This window comes from Cetorhinus maximus, chromosome 5, assembly GCF_964194155.1.
Source record: "Cetorhinus maximus chromosome 5, sCetMax3.hap1.1, whole genome shotgun sequence".
NCBI lineage: Eukaryota > Metazoa > Chordata > Chondrichthyes > Lamniformes > Cetorhinidae > Cetorhinus > Cetorhinus maximus.
In genome coordinates this window covers 75,676,262-75,699,795 of record NC_135883.1, presented here as the reverse complement: position 1 = coordinate 75,699,795, position 23,534 = coordinate 75,676,262, and the positions used below count along the sequence as shown (strand labels likewise).

The 23,534-nt window shown below is 41.7% G+C and overlaps 1 protein-coding gene across 2 annotated transcripts in view; it reads right to left on the bottom strand.

The window, feature by feature from the left end:
• eva1aa (eva-1 homolog A, regulator of programmed cell death a) overlaps positions 1 to 23,534 on the bottom strand; it is a 424,094-nt gene that overhangs the window by 10,625 nt on the left and 389,935 nt on the right. For both annotated transcript variants that reach the window (XM_078542065.1, XM_078542066.1), the window contains 2 exons: positions 9,088 to 9,252; positions 3,989 to 4,150 (listed from right to left, as the gene is read on the bottom strand). In XM_078542065.1, the coding sequence (XP_078398191.1) occupies positions 3,989 to 4,150; positions 9,088 to 9,252 (327 nt within the window). The remainder of the gene's footprint in view (positions 1 to 3,988; positions 4,151 to 9,087; positions 9,253 to 23,534) is intronic.

Sequence of the window (23,534 nt, the reverse complement as noted above, 5' to 3'; positions counted from 1 at the left end):
GTAACTCACCTCCTGACTCCCCAAAGCCTGTCCATCATCTACAAGGCATAAGCTAGATATGGGATGGTTTACTTTCCACTTGTCTGGATGAGTGCAGGGGTGGTCAGGAAGTCGACCGCCGCCTGTGATTGGGACCGGACCACGATTCCACGCAGGTGGGCCAATGAAGGCCTGCCTAGCATGAAACGCAAGCGGCAGCACTGAGCGCTGCCTGTGCAGGTGGGGGGAGGAGGGCGAGCGGGCCAAGTGCAAACTTCGTGCATGCGCGCGAGTGAGCACTGCATAATTTCCCTGAGGCACAGAGCTGCCTGAGGGAGATGAAGCATTTTAAAAAAAGAAAATGAAGAAAATTAAAATGTGATAAAACATGTCCCCTCATGTCACATGAACAGGGACATGTTATTAATTAAATTTTAAAACTTTTATTTTATTATTATTTGCTTTTGGAAACCTCATCCCACCCGTGGATCAGCGTGTTCAGCTGACGTCAACACACGTCATTTCACATTCGAGCAGGTTGGGCACACACTTGCCTGCCGAGCGAAAATTCCTGCCCATGAACACACATAGCGTTTGTTTTAGCTAAACAATGCCTACAACAATGCCTACTTAGATGCATAATTACAACAAATGGCTATTTCTATAACTTGTTAGGGTCTCCTTTTTATCATTTGTTTCATGATATCCATTTCTATGTGCCACAAATAATTTTTGCCACATTAATATATCCTTCTATATGTGAGGCTCTATTAAAGGCACAGAATATTCAGAGAGATTCATGAATTACATCACCCACATCTTTCTTCTACAGCCTTAAGTTCCTAATGTTGCATGGTATACATATGTGTGGTGTTAACCTTACATATGTGCTGTATTAAATGACCTGAGTATTAACATTACAGCTAAATTTTAGGAAAATCAAAACCATCAGCTTAAGCCCCAACCACAAATTCTATTTCCTGCAGCCCCTGCCCAGCTATAGTCAAAAGTTAAACCAAACTGTTCACAATCTTATCAACATATTCAACGCCAAACTGATTTTCTAACCCTAAAACCTCTCCATCACAAAACTGCCAACTCCATAACATCACCCATGTCCAGCCCACTATAGTTCATCTGTCACTGCCACATACATGCTTTTATTGCCACGCATGTTTCTCTTGGCTATCCTTCACCATTGATTAATGTCAGCTTATTAAAATCTTTTTGTATCCTCTCCCACCTCGAATCCTGTTCATCAATTGCCCCTGTGTTTATTGACCCTCCATTGATTTCCAATCCTTAAGCATATTAAATTTATAGTCGTTTGGTAGTACAGAACTTGAGTATTGCTGAAAAAGAGATATTTTTTGTCAAAACTTTTTGTCTTACACTCTTCAGGACAATTTGCAAGAAAATATCAATGTCAGGGGAAACAAAATATTTATACCATATGAAAAGAGAGTGCTGATTGGTTGGCAAATCTAATTGATAGAGGCATTGCCATGGAGAATGTTCCAATTGATGATGACTGTCAGTTAACTGCCAAGCATTGTTTGAAATTTAAACCTGGCAGCTTGACTCTGATTGGTCAAGACATTGCCCTGGGGAATAAATTAGTGAATGGCTGTCACTTATTTTGTTTAGCTAAAACAGGTGCAATGTGTGTACATGTTCTTTCTGTCTGCAAAGAACAGGGCCCTGTGTATTAATATATGTAGCTTCCAGTACACGTAGTTGGGCTCGCAGTGTGGCACATTTGCACATAACCCAGAAGACACAGGCACAGACTCCCTTTTTCTCCTTCCAACACAGGTGGAAATTGGTTCTCATATATACTTAAGAATAATGCCCTAACCTTTCCCCAGTTAGTAACAGCTCCTCTCATTTACAACGAGAGCGTGCACTTCATTATAACAGGATTGAAACATTAACACTGGTTACCCTTAAACTGTCCACTAGTGTTCACTAAGTATATTGTTTGGCAGTTTGGTGGCTAGCACTTGATCCAATGTGCTGAGATTTCAAGCAATACTATAAGTCATATCAACTTTTGGGCCAAAATGTTTTCCCTCATCGGGCAGGCTCGGCGGGAGTGGGTAAGGGAAGTTGGGGAGCCGACCGCGATCAGCTCCACTCCGCGACTTCACATGGGAGGGCCAATTAAGGCTCACCCTGCATGAATCACGAGCGGCAGCGCTCAGCACTACCTGTGCGGGCAGGGGGAGGAGGGAGAGCGGGCCTGGCGCGCAGTTCACGCATGCACGCAAAAGATTGAAGCGCTTTTTAAAAAATTAATAAAGACAGTAAAAAGTTTAAAAAACATGTCCCCTCATGTGACTCTCACATGAGCTGGGACATGTTTTTAATTCAGAAATAACATTTTTCAGTAATGTTTATTTGCTTTAGGAAACCTCATCCCGCTCGTGGATGAGGTTTCATAAAAAACGTAAATGCCGCTTGGTTGGACGGGCAGCGTAAATTTGATTTTAATGAGCTTGTTAATGGCCTTAATAGGCCTTTCAATTATCGGTGGGTGCGCAGCTGACTCTGGCGCGCACCCGCCAAATGAAATATTGCGCGAGTACGCGATGACATTGGGACGCACGCCCGACATCATCGCGCATCATTTTACACTCGGGCGTGTTGGGCACTTGCCTGCACGCCGAGCGTGAAATTCTGCTCTTGCAGTTCACTTGCAACTGGAGGTTTGAATAGGACTTTTGAAACACATTGTAAGAGTTTCTGGAACACTTTGTCAAGACTTTGCCAATACTCAATCAACATTTATCCTGGAAATTCTCTGATGATTTCAGCTGAACGGAATAGGTGTTGTGCTACTTCACCTTATTGGGTATCTTATAGGAGTGACTAGGAGAAAGGGAGTCTGTGATCATTGGCATCTTGCTTGTGGACCCCTTGGTCTGCAGGAGGAACGGGACATAAGACCAACTAGCTGATGCAGGAGAGGGACAGGAGAAGATGAGAGTGAGGTGGACTCCATCCTCATTGCAGGCAGAGAATATCTCTCCACCCTTGAACCTCTTCCACCAGGATCCCCAATGCTGCTTCCAGAATCCTGTGCACCCTCTCACTCAGTCTCTGAGCCATCCTGAAGCATGATGCTGTCTGTCCGCTAGCACACTCCACATCTTCAGTAGAAGTGGGTGAGTAGAACAGACATATACTGCTCCACAAAAGTTGCCTCTAATTAGCACTTGCTTTAGCACCTCTGGACAAGTTCAAATTATGATGGTCAGAAGTTAGGACCAAAACGGTGTGCTAAAACCAAACATCTTCTGGTGGTGGCCACTAGCAGGGCCGTATCCATGCCTGGAAAGCCTGAGTGGAACACATCTGGTACCTGCTCCATTCAGGATTGCCCAGTTTCTCTGAAAAATCCTAAAACAGGGTACTTCATTGGAACATGCAAGGGCTCTAACATTTGTATTAAATGACTATCCTAACAGCTGAAAAAATGCCCAGACTCAATACCAAGTCAGAGTTCTCTAAGACATACTTCAGATACAGGACATTAGCCCCCTAACTGGCCCTCATTGCACTCATATTACACAGGACAATAAGGACAAGGATTCAATTTCTCCATATCTTTGTTCATCCATAACTCTAATTTCTTCCAATCTCACAACTCTAACCATCAAGCTCTGTCGTCCTCTGACTGGGGCCTTTTATAATCTCCTTCCTTTATCTTACCACTGACAACAAAACTTTCAGCTGACCTAAGGTCTAATCTCTGGAATGCCTTCCAGTAGTGTCTCTGCCTTTCCACATCTCCCTCCTCCTTTAAGAGCCTTCACAGAACCCATCTCTTTGACCAAGACTTCAAATACTAACCTCTCTCTACTTAGTAATGCATGCATTTTCCGAATGATTGTCTATGAAGCACTTCATATAATTGCAAGTTTCTTTTTTTATAAATGAACGTTTCTTCCATTACCATTATTACTTTTTAGATTAACTCATAAAATAATTGGAAATATTGACCTACCTATGATATAAGAATAGGTTTCCAAAATGTTGCTTAATAATGCCATTTCAGTCTGAATACCCCTCGTTTCAAGAAGCTGTTTGTCAATCTCATCCAGTGGAGCTGGAAGGGGTTTAGCATCCATGGGGTAATCGAAGGCTGATCTTCCTTTCTTCTTTTCTTCTGCATTCATACACCAAAGCATCAAGTTAAATACTGACCAGTATTTAAGGCAATAATATGAAACACTCTTACTTATGAAAATTATAAAGTCATGATGTACTTATGATCAAATTTCAAACAATAATTTTAAATCATACGGGAAACATAAGCATAGATGTATAGCAGGTGGGTGTCGGGGCTGCAACCACCATGTGTGGCTCTAGTGTATAATAGTAACTTTTCCTAGACTTTAGACCAAACACATTAAACCATTGTTCACCACTTCGCCGTAAGTAAAAGGTGGAGCTGATAGTTTTTATTGCTACCTTCAAAGGCTCTTTTATTATATTTATGCAAGACAAGATATGACTTCCTCTCACAAGTTATAGATAAGGAATGTTAATAATTTAATTTAAATTTGCTGAGGGTTGCCAAGGCTTCTGTAAAAGCAGCATTGAGATGTTATCAGCTTCATCCCAGGCTTTGCCTCCAGCTGTGCAATTTTAATATGTTCCAAACAAGTTATCCAGGAAATCCTGAGTTTTTGTTGTTGAAAATCTTTCATTCAGTTGTTATGAAAGATCTGAAGAATAAACTTTGTTTTTCAGATCTTAAATAAAGTTAAATGCAATGGAGCCAAACATCTGCGGTCCTTCTAACTCAATCCCATTCTACCTCTGTGTAGTCAGCAGAAGGGTCAGGCATTAGACTAGCACACTGGCGCTGTTTCTGGCTTTATTCTTGGGGATTCTGAGAGATCCACCTGCCCTGTGTAAGACCAGTGGTACAGGTCAGGATGGCATCGAGAATTCCTAATACAGGACTTCCCACATGCCCAGCCTCCCAATCGTTGAGTGCATCCTGGACATTGGAATGCTTGGTGATGCCAGGCCATCAAATGACACAAAGTGAAAAGAGAATGTTGAGCGGGGACCAAATAGAGGTCTTTAAAATTATGAAAGGTTTTGATAAAGCAGACAGAGTGTTTCCATTGAAAGTGTGGGGAGGAGCAAATATAATGGCCATCAGTGTAAGATAGATAGGGAATTCAGAAACTTCTTTAGCCAGAGAGTACTCAGTACCACAGGGAGTATTTGAGGTGAATAGTATAGATGCCTTCAAGGAGAAGATATGAGGAAGAAGGGAATAAAGGGTTTTGCTATTAGAGTTAGATGAGGAAGGATGTAAGGAGGTTTGAGTGGGGCATGGACTGGTTGAGTCAAAAGGCCTGTTTGTATGCAGTATATTCAATGCTCCTGTGCAATTTATTCTATGTAAATCTATGTTAAAAAAAAAGTGGTCCCCACATGTTGGTCTAGAGCAAGATAATCGCCTGGACTGGAGTTGTCAACTCTGTTTGGACATATTCTTGGAAAGTTGATCACATGACACTTTATCACATAGCAGAAGGTAAGTTAATGTTTTATTGCAAATCATTTAACATGGTGGGTAAGGAAAATAACCAACCAAATTATTAAAGTCAAGAATATGAGGGAAAAAAGCAACATCGCTGACATGAAAGTGGGATCTTGAAAATCACTGGTGTAACTAAAGGTTCCAGAATAAAACTACCATTCTGTACTGGTACATATGCAACCACTCAAGCATGGCATCTCAGCTATACCTCAGCACTAAACTCCTCCTCAGGTGAACTCTGCCACACAGAGTTGTCTGAGGAGGGTGCATCTCTGTTGAAAAGGGAAATTCAGAACAAGAGACAAGTTTTTTATGATTGTACTCATACGATGAGATGGGGAGATGTGCATCTGGAGAAGGAAGTGATAATATATAAAGTTGATTTCAATTGAATAAAATTTAGATGAGCTTCATAATGATTAGGTAATCCGCTCTATTAGGTTACCTGGTGAAGACAAAAACCCACCTTTGTTCGTCTGAAAAGGAAAATAATGCCTTTCCCGGAACTTAACATGATGAACATAATATTCACCAAAAATAGATTTAACAATGAAACTTAGTATTAGTTCTATTTAGAGGCAGCATTGTCAGGGTTAGCCCTTGGCATAAAGCATTTAAAAAGTGCTCATCCAGACTGTATAAATGTCTATATATATATATATATATATATATATTCACTTTAAGCAGAAGTTTAACTCTGAGCTGGGAAAGTGGCTTAATAAGTAGTCATCTCATCCTGGAATTAGAGGCCAAGCCAATTTTAACAGCTGGGCCCCATTGACATGACTCTAGATGACCTTCCAATCAAGTTGGCCAGAGGCCACCTGTAAAAAGCTCCAAATACACAATAAGCGTTCATTTCAACAGAATAATCATCCAGGAAGGTATGAGGGGTAGCATGCTTAGAGCTTAACACGAATAAAACAAGAACATTCGAACGCATAATGACCAAATATAGGCAAGACATTACTGCACTAGCATGTTCCGAAGCTACTATGACATAAGAGAAATTGTGTCCTTGAAGAATTGAAAGAAACAATGCTTTTGTCATGTTATTGAAAGGTATGGAAGATAAAGATGTAAACAATTAGCCATTCCACTCTGAGAGGAAGTAGGTGGTATCAATTGAGGAGTTGTAGTTTGAAGAAATTCGATGAATGTGGAAGGAATCATTTGCAGAAGAGTGGATGATAATTAATGTAGATGGTTATTAATGTATAGAAGCCACAAAATGGGTGATAAAGAGCCCTGTGAATCTTTGTGATAATGTTGATGAGCCACCAACTACAGCAAATAGAGTATACTTAGAGGAAACTTGATAGCTATCAGCAAAGTTTTGTGAGCAACCATATATTAGTCACTTGCTTAGAGTGCATATGACTTGGAGGAGTCGAAGATAGCAAGAAAATTTATGCGCTATCTTCAAGGATGGAGTTTGAGGAGTATGTGACATAGACAACAAGATCAGCAGTGAAACAGGTAAGCTACCAGTCATGAACTAAGTTCATAGTAATAATATTTCGAAAGCTGCAATAACTTCCCGGTATCTATTTATGTGTTAAAGATCTTATATCTGCATCTATTTACTGTCAAGTTTCTCCCATCATAAATTCCTATATAAACGCCCTATAATGAAAACTGTATTTGTAAACTTGATCCATTTCACATCAAAGTGGCACTATAGCACATCAGCTTCATATTTCTCAGTGACTCATCCTGTATTGAAATTCGTATGATCCATCCATCTCAACTACTCTGCTTCCCAAGCTACTGAAAATTCTGCTATTTAACTATAAATATTAATATTAAATCAGTGTTACACAAAATAGGGACAGTTATGACTTCAATATGGGGCCTCAACTACATCGAGACATCCTGCCCAAGTATCTCCAACACTCTAACTCCTAATTCACCCAAGACTACATTTGATTTTAACTAGTGTATGTGCAGTTTAACATATCTACTAGTATCTTATGTCTCTGCACATGCCCTAGCTATGAAACCCTTTCCATTATAATATCCACATTTAAAATGATAAGACCTTATCTCATCCCATTCCTGAAACTATGTAACTTCCTGCTCCTTGCCCAAATTATGTTCTAAAAATGTTTCATAGGAGCAGGCAGGGCCAGTAATGTTTTGTCTAGATGTGGTCATTATATGCTGGATTTCATTGGGCACTGTATTCCCCATCACACCCCCACTTCGCCCCAACTAAAAAGTCAGCCGGAAGCCTGCCCACCAAAAAAGCCGGCTGCCCCACAGCCATTTTACACTGGGGAGGAAGTCCTACCTTAGAGAACTGCCAGCCAATCTGATTTCTGGCAGCTCTGTAGACCCTGCCAGGTTCGAGCAGTGTTCACTGCTGGGACTACAGGCAGTCCCTGAACAAGAGGAGGTTTTGAAGTCAGACTTCAAGGTAAGTCCAGGGTATTGATGAGACCTGGCTGGCAGACTCCAGCCAGGGGTGGTGATCTTGGCGGGAGAGGGTTTGCCTCCAATGGGCAGAGGGGACTCCCAAAGGAGGTCTTCCCTCTCCTCTTGCCCACACCAGCCTGCGCAGTAAAAACAGCCAGGCTACCCAATTGGCGCAGGCCTCCCCCTACCATGGGTAAAATAATAGAGGAGGCAAAATGAGGCACTTACGTGGCCATTAATTGGCCACCCAGATGGAAAAAACAATTCGGACCAGTACTCTTATTTCCCAGTTTTTACCGGTGTTCCATTTTAAGGTATACAAGGCCAGTTCAGACCAGTATTCTTATTTCCCAGTTTTTACTGCTTTTTTCATTCTGGGCACTTAATGACCCCAATAGGCCCAAGGGCAGGCGGGCTGCCTGATTCCTCTCCCACCCCCTGTAAAGTGGGAGGCAGATCGAACGAGGCCGGGAAGGCAGTGGGAAGGTCACGCGCAGCATTTTACGAGCCCCCTGCCTTCAAACATGGCGGCGGGGGCTGTAAAATGCAGCCCTATGCATCAGTATCTTGCTGTTCCTTATGCTTTTGTGAATATTCAAGCTGTTGAAATTAGGTGTGTTTTCTTTAGTAACTGAAAATTGTATTGTCTTGTTGAAACAAAATAAATTTTACAAAATGCATGTCGCGTTAACATGAACATTCAGTGAATTATCTTGAGAATCTTTTAATGCCTCCATCAAAGTTTTACGTGAACACTGCAGCTTCTCCCAAATAACTGGGACTGGGTTTGATATTTTTTTTTCCCAGAACAGCTACATTACTGAAGGCAGATCAGGTACATCTGTAGCTTTTAAATTCAAACCACTTACTATTTGCTGAAAAAAATTACTTTATTTGTAGTTAGAGGACTTGTATTCGTCGATTTCAATTGAGTATTGTAGGGCATAGGTTTCCTTAATCTAAAGTGACTCCAATATCTACTCTACATGGATGAGCATCAGAAATCTTTGTACTAATAAGCTCTGCAACTACAAATGATTAAACAATTAGCATTTAAAAAATAAATAAAATTGGCAGCTACCCAGAGGTTTGACTTCCTTGTAAAATAATGCAAAATAACATACCTGGCAAAGATGCTTCTGTTATAAAAGGTAATACATCATGGGGGAAGACACCATCACCTATAATGTTAGGATCATAAGGTTTGGGGTGTGGTGGAAAACTGAGGTGGTGAATCCCTTTATAATGAGTTGGCTTGGGGTTGGTTTCATCCAGCAGTTTCTTAGGCACTGTAACATAGAGTAAATAGTATTGTATTGAGTCACAATTAAAGCTGTAGAAAATTGATCGCATGGAAACAATATCCGTTTGTAAGCCTAAATTAACTTAATTAAAACCATAAATCAAATGTTACTATCCCCATTATGTATCCTGGCATTCTCAGAGACACAAAGCTGTGGGTAGGTTTTGGTAAACATGGTAACACAGTATCATATAGACAAACTAACAGTGGATGTAACCCAACCAGTCTGCTTCATCTAGGTAAAAAAAAACTGAAATCCAATATTGAATTTAAGTTTGCAGTAAGATTAAATAACACTTCTTGGACTAAAATTATTGATGTCAATTAGAGCGGATGCATGTTTAACATCTGAACATTTGACCATCTGAGCTGTTTTTTCAGGATCTGTTAACACATTGATTTCAAACAGATCAATGCTTCTGGTAAAATAGGAGACAGAGGGATATTACATCAACACAAGCACTAATCTGCTATTACAGCCAGCAACAATTTCTACTCTTATTTTTGTTTATCTTAACCCTTTGAAGTGCCAAAATTTCCAATTGAAAATGTTTATTTGTACGTGGATAAGTTTGTCAATTTATTACAATGAGCTGAGTTGCTACAACTGTGTCGGGGATAGAAATTAACCTTAAGTATTGCTCCTGATCATTACCTGATGACATCTGCTGGATGCAGCAGGTGTGCCTCATGGAGTGAGTCCAGGATTGGGCATCATTTGATGCCATATCATGATCAAATAGTCTGGCACTTTCTGTCAAAGTTCACACTATAGGGTGAATGGAACTTGTGAAGTTGTATGGCAGCATAAGTTGCTACAGATAATTTTCTGATTGCTTGATTTTTAAAATAATCAGATGGGAAATAAGCCATTATGGAGTGCCACTGGGCAAGGCTTCATGCCACAAGCCCGCAAAAGGCAGCTCTGGTGTCTTCAGGGACAGAGAAAAAAGGCAGAAAATAAGAAATACAAAATGTTTTGTTTCGTAGGGGATTTAGACAGTGAGACTAACCCTGCACCCAACAAATAATAAACAATTCCAAATCAGTGGCTAGTAAAGAAAATTGTTCCATTACAGAAAGAAGTTTGTACTTCACAAAGAGAAAAGCAAATTATATTGCACTGCCTGTAAAAGCTGTTCCATTGGAAATTAAAACGTTGTGTAAATAGTTTTAACAATTTAGAAATTATTTCAAATTTGTAACGTGTTAAATTTGCTAATCGCTTTGCTAACTGCTTTGCTAACCTTGCTTCTGAATTTGGACGTTATTTTTGTTAACTCCACATTTTTGCTTTGTGGCCCTTCACACCTTGCAGCATTTCCTGCCTAAGAGCAAAGCAAGAAAGTTCTTCCAGTCGTGTGACATTCTTCATCTCTCAGATATCAGATCTAATTTATTTTGGCAGAAACTGTTTTTTGAATATATTGATGTTGGCTATGATGGATGGGGAAACGTTACTTAAAGGGATGATGGCGGATGGGTAATAGCAAACATTCAAAGAGCGCATGGGTGAACTGCAACAATTGTTTATTCCTGTCTGGCGCAAAAGTAAAACAAGAAATGTAGCCAAATCATGGCTTACAAGGGAAATTAGAGATAGTATTAGATCCAAGGAAGAGGCATACAAATTGGCTTAAAAAAGCAATAGACCTGAGGATTGGGAGCAGTTTAGAATTCAGCAAAGGAGGACCAAGGGGTTGATTAAGAAGGGGAAAATAGAGTAAGAGAGTAAGCTTGTGGGGAACATATAAAATCACTGTAAAAGTTTCTATAGGTATGTGAAGAGAAAAAGATTGGTGAAAGTAAATGTAGGTCCTCACAGTCAGAAACAGGGGAATTTATAATGGGGAACAAAGAAATGGTTGACCAACTAAATACATACTTTGGTTCTGTCTTCACAAAGGAGGACATAAATAATATACCAGAAATGTTGGGGAACGCAGGGTTTAGTGAGAGGGAGGAACGGAAAGAAATCAGTATTAGTAGGGAAATGGTATTGTGGAAATTGTTGGGATTGAAGGCCGATAAATCCCCAGGGCCTGATAATCTACATCCCAGTGTACTTAAGGAAGTGGCCCTGGAAATAGTGGATGCATTGGTGGTCATCTTCCAAGATTCTATAGGCTCTGGAACAGTTCCTACAGATTGGAGCGTAGCTAATGTAACCTCAATATTTAAAAAGGGAGGGAGAGAGAAAATAGGGAATTATAGACCAGTCAGCCTGACGTTGGTGGTAGGGAAAATTCTAGAGTCCATTATAAAAGATTTAATAGCTGAGCACTTGGAAAACAGTGGCAGAATCGGACAGAGTCAGCATGGATTTACAAAAAGGAAATCATGCTTGACAAATCTACTGGAATTTTTCGAGGATGTAACCAGTAGAGTTGATGAGGGGGAGCCAGTGGATGTGGTTTATTTGGACTTTCAGAAGGCTTTCAACAAAGTCCCACATAAGAGATTAGCGTGTAAAATTAAAGCGCATGGGATTGGAGGTAGTGTATTGAGATGGATAGAAAACTGGTTGGCAGACAGGAAACAAAGAGCAGAATTATCCCCCCTATCAGAGGGAAATTAAAGAGCGGGTGCGGTCATTTTATGTGGGCGGGCCAATTAAGGTCCGCCCTGCATGACGTCTGCACAGAAGCGCTATGCATTCCCTGTGCGGACAGGGGGGGATTCCCTGAGCTGAGAGTGCACTCTTTCACGCATGCGCACGAAAGAGCACACTCATCTCCCTCAGGCTAAGTGCTGCCTCAGGGAGATCGGCTCTACAGTAAAACATCTAATAAATAGAAAAAAAAAATTTCCCTGACATGTCCCCTCATGTGGCACTGTCACATGAGTTGGGACATGTCCATCGCTTTTAAATCCACTTTAATTACATTGTTTAAAACCTACATGAAACCTCATCCCGCCCGTGGATGAGGTTTCATGCTTTTTCTAATGCCCGCCAGGGCTCCTGGCCTGCCCATCAACCTTAAGGTTGGACGGGCAGGTCCATTAATTACTTTAATGATTCTGTCAATGGCCTCAATTGGCCATTGACAGGTCGGTGGGCGCACAGCTGATTCTGCTGAGCCCCTGCCTACGTGAAAATTTAAATGGGGCGCGGTGACGTCAGGAGTTCCGCCCGATGTCATCCCACGTCATTTTACGCGTCGGTGAGCGGGCCCCGCCCCCCACTCGCTGACCAGGAAATCCTGGCCAAAGCCTAGGAATAAATGGGTCTTTTTCCAAATGGCAGGCAGTGACTAGTGGGGTAACACAGGGATTGGTGCTGGGACCCCAGCTATTCACAATATATATTAATGATTTAGAAGAGGGAACTAAATGTGATATCTCCAAATTTGCAGATGACACAAAGCTGGGTGGGAGGGTGAACTGTGAGGAAGATGCAAAGATGCTTCAGGGTGATTTGGACAAGCTGAGTGAGTTGGCAAATGCATGGCAGATGCAGTATAATGTGGATAAATGTGAGGTTATCCACTTTAGTAGCAAAATTAGGAAGACAGATTATTATCTGAATGGTTATAAATTGAGAGAGGGGAATGTGCAACGAGACCTGAGTGTCGTTGTACACCAGTCGCTGAAGGTAAGCATGCAGGTGCAGCAGGCGGTAAAGAAGGCAAATACTATGTTGGCCTTCATAGCGAGAGGATTCGAGTACAGGAGCAGGGATGTCTTGCTGCAATTATACAGGGCCTTGGTGAGACCACACCTGGAATATTGTGCGCAGTTTTGGTCTCCTTATCTGAGGAAGGATGTTCTTGCTATAGAGGGAGTGCAGCGAAGGTTTACCAGACTGATTCCTGGGATGACGGGACTGACATATGAGGAGAGATTGAGTCGGTTAGGATTATATTCGCTGGAGTTCAGAAGGATGAGGGCGGATCTCTTAGAAACCTATAAAGCTCTAACAGGACTAGACAGGGTTGATGCAGGATGTTCCTGATGGTGGGGGAGTCCAGAACCAGAGGTCACAGTCTGAGGTATAGGGTAGACCATTTAGGACTGAGATGAGGAGAAATTTCTTCACCCAGAGAGTGATGAGCCTGTGGTGGAATTCGCTACCACAGAAAGTAGTTGAGGCCAAAACATTGTTTATGTTTTCAAGAAGGAGTTAGATATAGCTCTTGGGGCGAAAGGGATCAAAGGATATGGGGAGAAAGCAGGAACAGGCTATTGAATTGGATGATCAGCCATGATCAAAATGAATTGTGGAGCAGGCTCAAAGGGCTGACTGGCCTACTCCTGCTCCTAGTTTCTATGTTTCTATGCTTCAAAATGCAGTGTAGAAAATTCAGGTTTCAGGCATGTATCCATATTAGGTATTATCTGATAAAGATGATGCACTCCACTGTAAGGATATGTTACACACACAGAAAATAGTTGGAAATGAGTCTACAATTTGCTCTTTCCTACTATGGTGCCCTAAATCCATCAATAATAAAAAGCTAGAGTTTGCACACCAATGATGATCTAATGACTCTTGCCAGAAAGCGCATGGCCTAGATTTTCAGAGTCATGAAGACTTATCCAAAATGGTACTGGAAAACTGGATCCAGAAGTCCTGTCCCCATTTCCAACAATTCCTATTTTCACCTGTTGGGGTACTGGGTGATTTGTGACTCACACATGGAGGAAGCCCAAATTCAGCAGGGCCATTTGAACCCACAACTGGGATGAAGCCCTGGAGAACCAGGAAGGCCTTTAAACCAGCCCACCTTGGCACTCAGCAACCCCTGTGGCAGCCTGCGATCTGTGTCCAGAGCAGCGGGCCTCACTCTATCCCACACTCACCACCCCAAAATAAAGATCCCACCACTCAGGGCATTTTTTCCTGAGGCGTGTGTGGCGAACGAGGAGATCTCCCGACTCTGCGCACCCACCTCAGGAGTGAAAATCCAGGCCCATGTGTCTGGATGTCAGCTGAGGACAGAATTGAACATTGTTGTGATCGCAAAAATCACCACTTGGGTTTATATATGAAGAATTGCCAGTTGTCAAGGTACCAGAGAGCAGCCAACACCCCAAGGAGTCAGCACCGTAGGCAAGAAGGGAAGAAAAAATGAAGGCAGGTAAAGGAAGAAATAGTCTCCTGCTTGCAGGCCCCACTGGCCCACAATGGTCTCCTTTCAGGTGCAAAATACAGAATGCCTTCATTCTTTCTTTCTCATTTAAAGAAAATACCCATGGCAGAACAAGGTATATTAAAATAATGCTTTTGAAAAGAAACACGAAGAATCTACTCTTTTTGTTCTTTCAGGTGCTGTGATGTTGTGCTCACTGTGCTCTTTACATTAGATGATCAAGTAAATAATAAAAAATTGTTACAGAATATTTATTTGTCTCCTCTTTGGGGATGAAATTAACCATTGCCATAAACTAGGATCATTTTTTTTAGGTACTTTGCACATCAGTGACCGATCAAATGCTCGAATTCTATAATTTTTTAATGATCTAAATGTTGACTTCAGATACGCAAAGAAACTGAGAAAATCCAAAGTTTAGACTGGGATTCAGCTTCAGACCTTTTGAGTAAACCTAAGTAAACCTTTGTGTTCTCCTTCAATTTTTAAACCATAAGCTGACTTTCTTATTGAATTGAAAGAGTGAACAGTGATTATTGTGGTTATAAGTTGGCTTGTATTTAATTTTACGGCAATCAGGCCACCACGCGGCTTGATTTGGATTGATTTGACAGGAAGCCAGTCATTACCTGGAAATGGATCAGTTTTCGACAGGAATAAACTCACTGATTAAGATTTAGATTGGATTTATGTGGGAGACCTTTTTGTAGAATCAGGTTGATGAGAAGTTAGTCACTTCCTGGACGTTGTTTAGATTTATTCGAGCCCAACAAGCATCCAACTTTTAGCTTTACTTTGAATTTGACTTGGGTTTAATTTGATCAGAATCTGGTTGCCAACCCATTGCATATCACAGCAAAGTTTTAATAATAGCACAGAACTATAAAATATAGGAATGGGATAAAAACAAATCATTGCAAAGACCCGTGATTCAAACTTCAGCTGCTTTAAATTGGTGTTAGGCATGATTATGGTGCACTGACACTGTTGAATTCCAACATTACAAATGTAGGAAATGAAAGCAATTAATATAAATCAAAAATCTTTTTTGCTGCATGATGATCTGAAGGCAGTATAGCACAAGTTTTAGACCAATACCACAATTGGTATTTTCCAATTACTGTTACATAAGCAAAAACTATTGCAAGTACATCGTGGGTTCATTGCCAACTGATAAAATATAGGTTAACATTCTAGGTAGAAAGCTTCCATCAGAACTCAAAATGGTTACCTGAAATATTAACCTTTCTTTCCTCTTTTCAGATTCTTCAGACCTAGAGAACTGACTGAGTGCAAAACACACTTAGTGACCGAAGTTTCAGGCTGAGGGTATTTTCATTTACATGCTTACCCAAAACAGGCAGAAAGTAGCCGCTGGCTGGTGGGCAGAAGAGGGCATGCGGGTGACCAAAGGTTTCCGCCCAGCATGAAGGATTTGCTGGCAAGAAACCACAGGGAGGAGGATTTGGGACAGTAATATGATAGGCAAGGGAGATGAAGGACTCAGAGGCAGTGAAGGCTTCAACACTCCCTGTAGAACTCAGAGGACCCCATCTCCTCCAAGTCCCACGAAGGAAAGTTCCACACTTAACTTGCAAAGCTGCTTCCCCAGGAAAGCTTCCCCAGTTAAAATGCAAATTGGCGCCCTGCAGCTTAAAATAGGAGATGGCACAAAAGGGATAAGTTTCAAGTTGGTAAGTAACCTGCTCATTTTGTAACTGCCCATATGCTATGTTTCAAGTGAGTCGGAAGGATTAAGTCGGTGGTCCATTTCTAGAAATGTATGTTTTAATTATAGACTTACAACATTTGTAGTTTTTCACAAGTGTACTGCACATTATCAGTAATGTGTAAACACATAAAACAGAATATTATAGGTAATCAATAATTTAAGACATTGGGGTTGAAATTGGAACTGATTCCACATAGTTCTTGGGTGCAAAACAGTGCCAAAAATTTTGCAAGTCAATGTTATGTGACATTGCCTGTACTGGATCTAATATAAATGAGAAGAGGTCTTTGATATCAAGATGGGGCATGGAGGTGGGGGGGTAGTAATGGTGAGTGGGTTCTGTGCCAAAAGACTAAACTGCTAAAGGATTTTTAACAGACAGTCAATACATAGAGCAGAATTCAATCCAGGCGATGGGGGTCTCACCCACTGGCGAGAGTCCCACGTCACCTCTTTTGGGGAAGGCCCGCCACATTAAGTGACAAAATGGCCAGTGGTAGGCCTTCCCCAGTCGGGATCAAGGACCCCAGGGCAGAAATCCCTCAAGAGCTGCCGGCCAACCAAAAGCCAGCAGCTCTCCATTGCATGCAATGACACCGGGAGCAGTGGCAGCTGTCAGCAATACACACACCAGAAGCCCAGGATCAGTGAGCGACACCAGACGATAGGTGAATGAGGTTGGGATGGGGGTCACAAGGAGCAGGTCGCTGGCTAGGGTGGGCAGGGGGTTGGACGAAAGGGCGGGGTATGGCTCTCAGTGGGCTCCCCTCTTGCCTGATGCCAGGTCCTTCGATCAGGCACTGAGTTTCTGCCAGCGAGGGATGCCCCGGGAGCCCACAAGCAAGCCTCACAAGGGTTTGCTTTACAGGCTCCCGGCGGGGCGACTAACCCATCCTCTGCTGGTTGAATACCAATGGCAGTGGAATGGGGCCCTTAAGTGAACTCAATTGGCATCGGGATGGGAAGGTCGTCCATGAAACTTCTCGCTCCAGACAGGCAGAGGTGGGAAGGTAGCAGGGGTCCACCCCATACCCTCCAGCCTGATTAAATGACCCAGGCCCTCCAAACCCGCCTTGGAGGGAGGCCCTTGGTATCCTCAAAATAGAATCTCACAGCTATCTGTGCTGCAAAACACCAAACTATCTCTAAATTCTGCATCAGAAGGATCTGCAGTATTTAATTTAGTCAACCCCTTACCCATCCAATGTCAATCAGAGACAACCCTCCACCTGCTGCTCACTGTCCGCAGTGGCAGTCTGGTAGTGAACTTATTTATTCCAGATCCAGTACTGGAATTAGTTTAATACTAGGCTAACTTGCAAAGAAGGAAATGAATAATTCTTATAATCTATAGGGACAAAAGTGCTATTTTTGTCATTTGATGAAGTGCTTCCAGTGACAAGGCAGCTGCTCAATAGTGATGGTGACCCAAGGTAACAAAAAAAGTATTATATAAAATAATAAGCTGAATAAAGCATAATAAAGGACATCATGGCTACAAGGTAGGTTAAATATTGTTTTTAAAGTTGAATGTATGAAATGCTATGCTTCTTACCCAATTTGAGATATTTTCCTTGAAATTCAAAATTGTGTGTACTTAATGGACTGGTTTTGTGGTCAGTGGGGAATGAACAGTGTCAGCCGTTAGTTACAGTTGTGCTTTCCCATAAATTCTCTATGGGCTTTTGTAAGGGAAGTTCTTGTCAGATGACAAGCCAACAGCACAGTGCTTCCTCCAATCCTTCCGGATATTCTGGGACCCATGTGAACTGGAAAAAAAACTATGGGCAGAATTTTCCATTTTTCAGACTAAGTGTGGTAGCAGCGGGAAATTCCACCCTATGTATCTCCTTAATCAATCAGATTGAAAAATTAATGAGCAGCACCAAAGTCTAAACAAGGAAGTGTCAGTTAGAATGTTGATTTCAATGCCAAATAAGGTATAGAATGTAAATAAAGGGAGAGGTAGAAAGACTGGACTGAGAGAGAAAGAAGAGACAAAAAGATAAACAAAAATATTTACTTCTTTAAATCTCCAACAATCACCAAAATTTTACAGAATATGAAACGCCACACTTATTCAAATTAATTTTCAGTGTCAGAGAGACTGTGAGAAAAGTTATTTTAAAAAACTATTCCAGAGGAGCAAAACTGCTTCCCTGACTCCATAGAAGTTCCAATTCACACTACCTGAAGCCCACTTTGCCCCATTCCAGAACTTACCTGAGGGTCACTGCCAGTGAGACAGATGGCTCTAAATTGAAGACTCTGCTTGGAAGAGCTACCTGTGACGGCACGAGCTACAGTACTGGTCATGCCAAGTATGTTGATGAGGTCCAAGGACCAATCGATCTCAGACTTCTTTCTCTAGGCGTGCATTGGTCGTGCAGTACCGAGTCTAAACCTGCAAAGGGGTCTCAACTAATTTATATTCCTAGATAACTTGCTGATTTAAATACCAAAGTTAATTATTGTTCAGAGGCCTATACTACAAATTGTTCTGTTATATAGGTATGACTGCAACAGTGGAAGGTGGACTGTTTCTGTTTAAGTCATTACCTCCTGGGTATATGAGTAATGCTAAGCTACTACTGATTTGAACCATACGTTGCTATTACCACAGGGTTTCCTTAGAAGCCGGAAGTGGAGTAAATTCCCAGGCTGCTCTATATTTAGCCTCCAGTTACAATATGCATTTCTGTTGAGAAAAGTAACTGAAGTGGGGAAGGGGATATTTGCTGTTGATTTTCTTTTAAATTATCCCCGTCTTTAAATTTAAGGAACCTTTCAGATTACAATAGGAAATAACCCTTTAAGCAGTTCACTTCCTTTGCAGCTTTGTAAAAACGGCACCTGCTTCCTATTATATTTCATCTGTCACAGTGACTTTCTGTATGTTACTGTTGTATATTGTAATCAGAAAAGTGCACACAGTGACACATACACCGATTTTTGAAATTAATAACTGTCTCAAGAAGGTTTTAGGAAGACATTTTCTTCTTATTGTCATCTTGAAATTCAGCATTTCAAATAATATAGATGTTGATGGGTAATATGACCCAGTGCTGGAAAATACCACTCAATGTTCACAAATTACCTTCTTAATGTTTTCCAAATGGTGATGAAAATTTCTTATGAAGCATGGTAAGAAAGCTTTTTAAAACTCAAACGCTAATACGCTCTGAAGTTCTGTCTATTTTCAGTTGAGGGAAACTACAAAGTGGCTTCATGACAAACAAAAATATGAATTATGGGCAAATTTTTACTGGCCCTCACTGGGTTTGTAGGCGGGAGAGCTCGTAAAATTCCTCAGGTGGCCTTTGCCCTGCCTACCCATCCGCCCCTAACCTGTCTACAATTTTAAGGGGTGAGGGGGCTCACCCCAATTGAGAACATTGAATCATTGACCACTTAAATGTTGCTTCCCTCCTGGCTGCAATTCTGAGTCCAGTAGGAGGAAGTCAGAGACAGGGGGAAGCCTGGCAGGTTATCCTGTTCAGGTCTTGGGTGAGGAAGTAGAGGACATCTCCCTCCTGGGCCCTCTTTCCTGATCGGGCCCCCCTCACTGCAGCTCCCACCCCCTCCACCCACCCACACACACACACACCACCCCCCCCCCGCAACACCTTGCCGGGTGTTCCCTGCCCCCTCGCCCCTCGCCTTTCCAACCTGACCTCCCCACTCCACCGAGCCTCTCCTCCAATCTCCACCATGAGACTCTTAAACCTATCTGGCCCTGGGGCACCCTGCACTTTGACTCATGGGCCTACATGTAGTTCCAGCAATGGCTACTGGTCTCTGTGGTACTTCTGGGACTACAGAGCTGCTGACCAATCAGATTAGCCAGCAACTCTCTGAGGTGGGACTTCCAGGAAGTGTTAAATGGCTGTGTAGCTGCCGTCATCTATGGGAATGTGCTCCCCACCATCTTTTTCAGCCACTAAAACAATACGTGGATTATGCTAGTGTTGTCTAAGTAATGCTATCTGACCAATTGCCTTTTTCTGTTCAGAACCTGATCATTCACCCATAACTGTAAACTCAGCAAATAATCCTGGTTCAGAAAGTTCATAGTCATGCTTGAAACCAATGCCAGCGCATGACTACTGATTGTTATAAAAGATACAATGCCGAGAATGAAGTAGCAAGGCCCAATAGCAGGAGCAGCAAGTGTAATTTTTTTTAGCACTGTCTTAGTCACAGAAGTAAAAACATTGAAGTACTTTTATGGTTTTATTCCCTTGAATTACTTGGAAGGAAAATATTTGATTCATTATTGAGAGACTGAATCATAACCAAGGGCTGTTAAATACATAAAGCAAAGAGCTTTAATTTTACTCAGTAACTATAATCTCATCTACAGAGGCTAATATGAACATAATTTAAAACATTGCAACAGCATCTACTGCCACTTGTGCAAAAAAAAAAGGGCTCCCTAATCCAAAATATAAATGAAAATAATGCATGGCATATAACTTCAATCTTCAATGTGAAAGAAATTCTTATTATGTGTTTATGTTTTCCAAGGAAAATTTTACCTGAAGATAAACCATTTCAGTACCAAGTTTAAATAGCAGCTGTTGCAGTTTTCTATGGATTTTTTTTTAACTGTTCATTCTGTAGCTTAATCACCTACATTTCTCAGATCAATGCTAAATATTCTTTATAATCTCTGAAGTTAGAAGTATTTTCCTACAGAATGTTGGCAAGCAAAAAAAGTCACTTTCATTTGAAAGAAGTATTCCCACTGGCACTCCCACACAAATTTCTGTTCCATTGGTGCTGTAAACATTGACTAAAACTATGGTGAAAACTTGATTAAAACTGTTTCATTGGAACAATGTGATAAAAAGCAACATTAGAATCATACAATCTTCTCGCTCAGAAGGAGGTCATTCAGCTCATCCTGCCTATGGCAAATCTGAAAGAGCTATCCAATTCATCCCACTCCCTTGCTCTTTCCCCATAGACTTGCAATTTTGTTTTGATCTTATCATTTTGCCTCCTTCCCGTGCCAGGAATAGTGGTGATAAATGGGATTTTATCGGTATGACATAAAAATAATCTTATCAAATTTTGGTTTACAATTCGGTCAGTTTAAATAAATCTTGCCCTCTCATATGCATTAGTCATTGGACAAAACAATGCAATCTCAAACATATCAATTGCTCCTTTCAGACATATGTCCAACACATATACATAAAACATGACTTTTGTCTGCAATGTTACTATGTACTTATTACTTATCTCAATGTTATTATAACTGAATTTGATAAGAGCCAAGGTCCCCTGTATTCCTACAGTTGTATTGCAAACCTTAGACCTCAAAATATAATTACATGCTACATCAAATGTTCAAAAAAGGCAACCTTTAATTAGCAGTTAAACATATTTTATGAAAAACATATTTTTTATGAGCTAGAACTATGTGGTATATTGCACAGCCAAGCTGCATGAAAATACAAGCTGACCACAGTGGTAAACAAATAAAGGGTAGATTGTTAATGTTAGAAAATAGAACTCAGCATAAAATGGCACTCATGACAAAATATTTGTTTATGATTAAATGTTTTAAATACCACTGAGCTTTTGCACATAAAGCAGAGGAACTACAATTTTTCTGATCGCAGTCTGCTGTGAATTGAAGGAGTATGGGGATTTATGTTATTGAAACATTACACCTATAGGAAAATTATATTTTGTAATTTTTGAGAGCTTGAGCTGAATGTTGTGTATATTTATGTTATGTGTGTGTATTGAAAGAAAATCTTGCATTTACAAAGCATCTTTCACAACCTCAAGATGGCCGTAAGCACATCATAGCCCATTATGTACTTTTGAAGTGTAGTCATTGTCAAATGTAGAAAACGCCTCAGCCAATTTACCACAGCAAACTCCCAAAAATAGCAATGATAATGACCTGATGATCTGTTTTAACGATGTTGATTGAGGGGCAGTTGCTTGATTGGACAGGAAACCAGGAAAACTCCCCATCTCTTTTTTAGAATAATGCCATGAGATTTTTTACATGCACCTGAGGGGGCAGATGGGGCTTTGGTTTAATTTCTCATCTGAAAGATAGCACCTTCAACAGTGCAGCACTCCCTCAGTACTGGAGAGTAGAATGTTTCAGCAGAATTATCTGCAAGACTATAAAGGGATTGATCCACACTGCTGGTAGAAAAGCCACCACTGACCACTACTTCCAATCCAGTCAGATGGATTCAGAATGGAGTCACCAATTTTTGAATATGTCAGGCGGGTGACCATATTACTATACGAAATTGCGCGAGAAGACGTCAGGCAAGTGTCCCGACATCATCGCGCACTCGCGCAATATTTCACTTGGTGGGCATGCGCAAAAGTCGGAAGTGTGCCAGCCAACAATTAAGAGGGAAATTAAGCCCATTAACGGCGCAACTGTCTCTGATTTTTCATGACCCATCCAACCCTACAGTTGGTGGACAGCCAAGCCCGGCAGGCGGCCTTTGCATTTTTCATCAGACCTCATCCAAGGGCGGGATGAAATTTCCGTTATGAAATAAAATAAAAATAAATACCTGTGGACAGCATTTTCATCAGCTAAATTTTCAGGTGATTGAGTGTGATGCATGGACATTATTTTGCAGCTTTTTAAATCTTTATTTTAGCATTTTCAGGTTTGTAGCTCACTGAGGCAGCTGTCTGCCCTCAGGGAGCTTTCTCACAGCACTCACCCTCGCCCGCAGAAATATCAGCGCCCACCCTCTTCCCGCCCCTACCCCGGCAGCGCTGAGCTTTTCAGAGCGCGTTTCACACTGGCTGGCTGTTAATTGGCCAGTCAGCACGAAATCACGATTGGGGGCCGATCGCGGTTGGCGGTCCATTTCCCAGCCGCTCCCGGGCCTGCCAATCACGCGCGCCTGCCAAAGGAAGCTGACCGCTGCCCACAATCGGGCCCCGACATCGATTTCACGCTGGCTGGCCAATTAACAGCCGTCCAGTGTGAAATGCACGCTGCAGTGCTCAGCATTGTCCGGCTGGGGGCGGGAGGAGGGCAAGCACATAAGTTTGCCCTCATGGAGGTGCCTCAGGGAGCTGAAGATTTATGACATTAAAAATGAAAAAGTTAGCAGTGTTAAAAATATGTCCCCTCATGTGACTCTGTTATGGGGGACATGCTATGAATGAGCTTTAAAATCCTTTATTCAATTTTTAATTGTTCTAGGACTCCCCATCCTGCCCGTGGATGAGGTTTCCTAAAAAAATCCAAAGGCCGCTTGGCCTTTTCGCCTGCCTGTCAGCTGTAAGGTTGGACGGGCAGCGAAAAATTTCATTCATTTATAACTTTAATGGCCTTAATAGGCCTGTTAATTGTTGGCGGGCGTACTGCCGACACCAGCGCCTGCCTGCTGACCGAAATATCGCACGCAAGCTGGGCGCGCACCCGCCCCCCCTCAGTGC